Source organism: Babylonia areolata, chromosome 27 (assembly GCF_041734735.1).
Source record: "Babylonia areolata isolate BAREFJ2019XMU chromosome 27, ASM4173473v1, whole genome shotgun sequence".
Taxonomy (NCBI): Eukaryota; Metazoa; Mollusca; class Gastropoda; order Neogastropoda; family Buccinidae; genus Babylonia; species Babylonia areolata.
The window spans coordinates 26,418,033-26,424,724 of record NC_134902.1 but is presented as its reverse complement, the minus strand read 5'-3'; the positions used below and the strand labels follow the sequence as shown (position 1 = coordinate 26,424,724).

At 41.2% G+C, this 6,692-nt stretch overlaps 1 protein-coding gene across 1 annotated transcript in view; it reads left to right on the top strand.

Annotated features, from left to right (window-relative positions):
- LOC143301044 (angiogenic factor with G patch and FHA domains 1-like) overlaps positions 1 to 598 on the top strand; it is a 1,083-nt gene extending 485 nt beyond the window's left edge. Inside the window, exon 1 of the mRNA XM_076615048.1 lies at positions 1 to 598. This exon is cut by the window's left edge and continues 485 nt beyond it. Coding sequence (XP_076471163.1) covers positions 1 to 598 — 598 coding nt within the window.
- The last annotated feature ends 6,094 nt before the right edge of the window (positions 599 to 6,692 follow it).

Here is a 6,692-nt window from a genome sequence, read left to right as displayed (position 1 = left end):
CAGCACGGAGATGCTGCTCCACATTCACCAGGGCCTGGTCACCTGCGACCAGTGTGAACCCGGACAGGTGATGGCGGCACTCAAGCTGTCCAAGACCTCAGCTGCAAAACGACCTCTGCTGCAGTCCCAGGAGGTCAAGATGAATAGGACCCGGCGACGGCAGAAGGCGTGGCGTAAGGCATGCGGATTCTCCTCCACGGAATGCAAGGAGGACGTGGACCGACAGATTGACGTCATCAACAGGTCCCTGGAGGTGACGGGCTCGTGGCAACCCAGGCTTGCTGACCGTGACGTGCCCAGTTATCGGCCCCTGGTGCAGCACACAGCCTCAGTGCACACAGCCATCAGCAGCAGCAACAAAGGCAGCAGCATGCTGCACAAGATGGGCTGGACACCAGGGAAGGCACTGGGCAAGAAGAAGCGAGGCCTGGTGGAGCCCATCAACGTCAAGGTCCGCTCTGTGGCCACAGCCGGACTGGGGTCCTCCTCTTCAGTGGACCTGTCCCTGGACCAGTTCATGTCGGTCACCATGCTGAACTGCCTGAGGACCCGACAGCGCTACCTGGCTGGGGACACGGACAGCTACAGGACCTTCTGACATCACTGCTTGCATATTTGACGTCCGGACATGCCATGTCACCACCACCCACCATTGTGACACCGTGTCAATTGTGTGCAATATATCATCGCCTGTGACTGTGTGGTGACTTTCTCACATCACTTGTGACTGTGGGTGTGTGACAGAGCTGAAACATGCATGCCATTTGTACATAGGATTGAGTCGTGATCGTTTTAAGTCACTTAGTTTGTATTTTAAATGTAAATAAATAGTTTGATTTGACTGTATTGCATTTGTTACGACTTGTTTGCCAGTGTGTGTGTCGTTTCTGGGTCGATCTGTACCAATATCTGTTCCTCTGTTTTTTCTCTTGTCACTTTCAGCTGTCTGTCTATCTCTCACCCCCTGTCTCGAATACACACACACACACACACATACACACACACACATACACACACACACTCACGGGTGCTCGTGCGGGCACACACATGCACACACATACACGTATATGAAAACACAAGTACACTCATACACTTTCGATCAAACATGCACGCACACACAAATTCATGCACACAAACGTTAATCTACACAAAGTCGAACTATTGCTCATGCACACCAGTCACACATCACCTACATTGATATCTCGTGCACACATACAGGAACTCGCTTTTGCATACAATGCCAAAAACATACATACAAATACACACACTAAAACTGCTAATGCATGCACACCAGCTCACTCACAAATACGTATGCATGCGTACACACAGAAACAAGATCACCCACAATCTGGCAGTTATAAACACTCTTGCACACACATACACTCGCTATTCATACCTACAATCGCACACACTGAAACATACACACGCACATAAAAACAAAAATCCATACGCACATAGAAAGAACGCTGATGCACACACACAGACACACACACACAGACACACACACAGACACACACACACTCACACACACATGATGAGGCGCAAAATCACCTTAACTCTTGTTCACACACACACACAGACACACACACACACACAGGCCGCACACCCACAATCGCGAGTACGCCCCCCCCCCCCCCCAGACACACACACAGACGCACGCACACACACAGATGATCTTCAAGATAACATTCAAAGATTTTCTAATTTGACACAACTGAATCATAATAATTTTGTCCAAGACAAAGGATGAAAAACATTCAAACCACTTTCCCTTGGAGTGAACAGAATTAAAAGAGGTAGATTCACATAATATTTTGAGCTGAGGCATGCATGTCATTTGTACATAGGATTGAGTCGTGATCGTTTTTAGTCACTTAGTCTGCATTTTAAATGTAAATAAATAGTTTGATTTGACTGTATTGCATTTGTTACGACTTGTTTGCCAGTGTGTGTGTCGTTTCTGGGTCGATCTGTACCAATATCTGTTCCTCTGTTTTTTCTCTTGTCACTTTCAGCTATCTGTCTATCTCTCACCCCCTGTCTCGAATACACACACACACACACACATACACACACACATACACACACACACTCACGGGTGCTCGTGCGGGCGCACACATGCACACACATACACGTATATGAAAATACAAGTACACTCATACACTTTCGATCAAACATGCACGCACACACAAATTCATGCACACAAACGTTAATCTACACAAAGTCGAAGTATCGCTCATGCACACCAGTCACACATCACCTACATTGATATCTCGTGCACATATACAGGAACTCGCTTTTGCATACAATGGCGAAAACATACACACAAATACACACACTAAAACTGCTAATGCATGCACACCAGCTCACTCACAAATACTTATGCATGCGTACACACAGAAACAAGATCACCCACAATCTGGTAGTTATAAACACTCTTGCACACACATACACTCGCTATTCATACCTACAATCGCACGCACTGAAACATACACACGCACATAAAAACAAAAATCCATACGCACATAGAAAGAACGCTGATGCACACACACAGACACACACACACAGACACACACATGATGAGGCACAAAATCACCTTAACTTTCGTTCACACACACACAGACACACACAGTCACGCACACCCACAATCGCGAGTACGCGCACCCCCCCCCCCCCCTCCACACACACACACACACACAGACACACGCACACAATCAGATGATCTTCAAGATAATATTCAGAGATTTTCAAATTTGCCACAACTAAATCATAATAATTTTGTCCAAGACAAAGGATGAAAAACATTCAAACCACTTTCCCTTGGAGTGAACAGAATTAAGAGGTAGATTCACATAATATTTTGGGTGTCTTTATTGACAAAGATCTCTCTTGGACTGACCATATAACTTACATAGGAAAACGTCTCTTCAGCAAAAGGACGTCAGCTAGGGTCAACAAATCTTTATAATAATAATAATAATCATAATAATAGTTTATTTCCACTGTGCCTCTCATTAAAATACAATAATGTTGAAGGTGCATTACACAAGTAAAACATAATATGAAAGAAACACTCTACACAAAAATCACAACCACATGTAAAAATCTTGTAAACCATACCAAGCTTGCATACACACGCATGTCAGACACACACACACACACACACACACACACACACACACACACACACACACACACACACACACAGACACACACACACACACACACACACACACACAGACACACACACACACACACACACACACACACACGAACATACATAGATATGATTCCTTGACGTTCATTCACGAATGCTTTTTTTCTGTGCACATGTTCTGCCCATCATCGATTATTCAACATTGTGGGACAACTGTAGGAAAACAAGCTGAAAATGTAATCATCGTATACACTCAGCGAGTGTATGTGTGTGCAGGAGTGTTAAAAGAGCTTTCAAACTAGTATTGTTGAAGTCGAGCTCCCTGACCCATATGGTTCATAAACTACTTAATGTATTATCTTTTCACAACATGCTGTTCTTAAACAAGGCTGTCTGTATGCATAATGTAATATACAGAAATGCACCCAAAAAGATTACAGAAACTTTTAAAACTAATGATCACAGGTACAGCCATATGTTACATATACCTAAACCTTTAGCAATACAGCTTCATATATTCTGGTGGAAATGTATGGAATAACCTCCCACTCTCTCTCTCTCTTTTTTGTTTGTTTTGATATAACGAATAAAATGTGTTTAGGAAACAATATGAAGAATAATCTTCCGTACAAAGTGGAACAGTTACCTTCCAATTATGGAAACTGTTACTTAATCATAATTTCACATGTTCCATAGTTACCATTCTATATAACAGTCCTTACTTTGTACTAATATGTCTTTATTTATTTCTCAATATGTATTATTTGTTTTTTGTGTTTTTTTTTAACTTTTATAGTTCCTGTTGTCTTTACAATGTGACCAATCACAAGTGTTCTTTTCCAATAATGCAGAAGTGGTATACTCATGATCATTATTATTATGACATTATAATGTCACCACTCGCTTTCGCCTTACCCTAGATACCATTACTATAATAGTTGATACATTTGATGCTGTTGCTATGTCACAACTGGTCTAGGCTATTTACTATTAATGTCATCTTAAATCACCATGATTACTACAATCATTAAGATGCAAGTATTGATTGATTGAATGATTGGACAAATCTTCCTTTCTTCTTTTTATTTTTTTTTTTATTTCTTTTTTTGTTTGTTTGTTTTTTTGTTTCTGTGTGTGTGTGTGTTTGTTTATTTGCTTGTTGTTGTTGTTATTGCTGTTGATGTTGTTGTTACAGATTTGTTTTGCCTTGCTATAGCCTGTTTTGTTTTATTTTGTCTTATCTATCTCTCTGTAGTGGAAGATGCTACTGTTCGTTTTATACGGTTTGGTTCATACTATTCTCTGTATTGTATACATGTTTTTGGAAAATTAAAAAAAAAGTTTAAAAAAAAAAAAAAAAGAATAATCTTACCAAATGTCTAAAAGATGGACAATAATGCATGTCTATATATATATATATATTAGTTACCGCTGAATTTATCGTTTGCGAAATGTTTTGTATATGCTCTTGTTGGTGGTTTGATTGTGTTGAATGAGGAGGTATGTAGGTGCAAAACAGAGTGTGTTGTAAATTTGTGTATGTGTGTGACGGGGTGGTAAGGTGGTGTTAAGAAGGTGAAGACAGGTAGAAGGTGTTTGCAGAAGAGAGCTGCAGCCAGGCAAGGTAGACTCGGGAAGGCAGTGCACTGGTTTTCTTCTTTTCTTCTTTCATTCTTCCAGACCAGGAGAGTTCTCTCTTTGTCTGGCACTCGCTCACTCTTTATATTCTGTTCCGCCGAACCGCAAAGCCAGTGCCGCGTAGCGACTCACGAAACCGGCCCTCCGCGAGCCTTGAGGGGCCAAGCTTGTGTTTGTTTGACCAAATTTAGCGGCTTCTGACTTTCAGCTCGGGGAACTAACATAGACATATATATCACACAAAACTACAAGAGACGAGCTAAACCATTTTATACAAAAATAATGTAGTTAGAAACTGTAAACACAGTCTCTGAATGAACGAGATTTTAACAAGTTCATGTATCATTTTTGTACATTACAACAATTAATACGTCGCAATATGTAATATAATTGCAACAGTTAAGTAACTGAAAATCCTGAATTTCCAACTATGTAAGAATCATCTATAGAATCTGCTTCTATAGTAAACACTTTTTTTATGTCAAAATTAAAGAGAAAACTCAACGGACAGCTCCCGTGTCGGCACTGGTTGGCGGTGCTTTTGGCACTTGTGATCGACAATGAAATACTTCGTTTAAACCAACTGCAACACAACTATACATGTATGATACGAATCAGATTGATAACAGAAATACAAACATCAGCAAGACACGCTCTAAAAATGTCTTTCTGAAGTCCAATAACATAAAAACTATAATCTCATCTGTAAGGAATTGTTTGTAATTTAACAAATTGATGAAAAAATCATACGGCTACCTGTAAAGGGAGATAACTTGTGACCGATTTACAAACTTCCTTATTAACCTTCGGCGAGTCAGAGAAATTGTCTGCTAAGCTGGCCCAACGAAGATCGTAGCCAACCCGGTTACATGTGTACCCGTTTTTTTTTTGTTTAGTTTGTTTTTTGTTTTTGTTGTTGCTCTTGTTGTTATTGTTGTTGTTGTGTGTGTATGTGTGTGTGTGAGTGTGTGTGTGTGTGTGTGTGTGTGTGTGTGTGTGTGTGTGTGTTTGAGTGTGTGTGTGTGTGTGTGTGTGTGTGTGTGTGAGAGAGAGAGAGAGAGGGAGAGAGAGACAGAGAGAGAGAGAGACAGAGAAACAAAAATACTGCTGTGTGTTTCATTATCACATAAATCTTCTATGAATGTATCTATATTGCCAGTGTTGCTTTTTAAAAAAAATCTTTATTTCATTACCATCTTTAATAAAAAAAAAATATTGACTTGACTTTAAACACACACACACACACACACACACACACACACACACGTTCGTGCACACGCACACATACAAACTTCGAAAATTGTAATTCACACTGTGGTATTAGGTTAACTCACTCAGTACGGCCAGTCCTCTCTTCTCCTGTACACAGACCCCTCGGATGTCCAGTGGGTGTCTGAATGACCCAACCTTTAGCTTCCGTCGTCAGAACTCTGGTATTCTTTGTCAACATTCACCTCTTCAGTATAAGAGCGTTCCGCTTGCAATATTTTGATGATGGTAATTCGGGTGAAACACTGTTAACGTCGTCTCTTTCGCCGTTCGTATGGAGAGAGTTAATCCTCCCAAGCTGGTTTCTAGTACAGTATTATCTATAGCCTCACCCATCGTCTGGTACGAGGAGATGATAAAAACTACAGGAAGAGTTGTATTACAGTGACCAGACTGAGTGCTTGTCAGTACAACGGTTATTGTTTTTCAGACAAAGACCCCCGACACTCCCGTTCATCACCCCCACCTTCCCACACCCCACTGGTCACTGGGACAACAATCAACTTCATTAACGCAGCGTATTGCTCTTCCCTGGGCAACGTAAACACGTGTCGTGGCCTGTCCACACAAACCAACAAAAGGAAAAGGGAAGAGGAGGCCTGCTGTCAGGATGGTGGTGGAGTTAAAG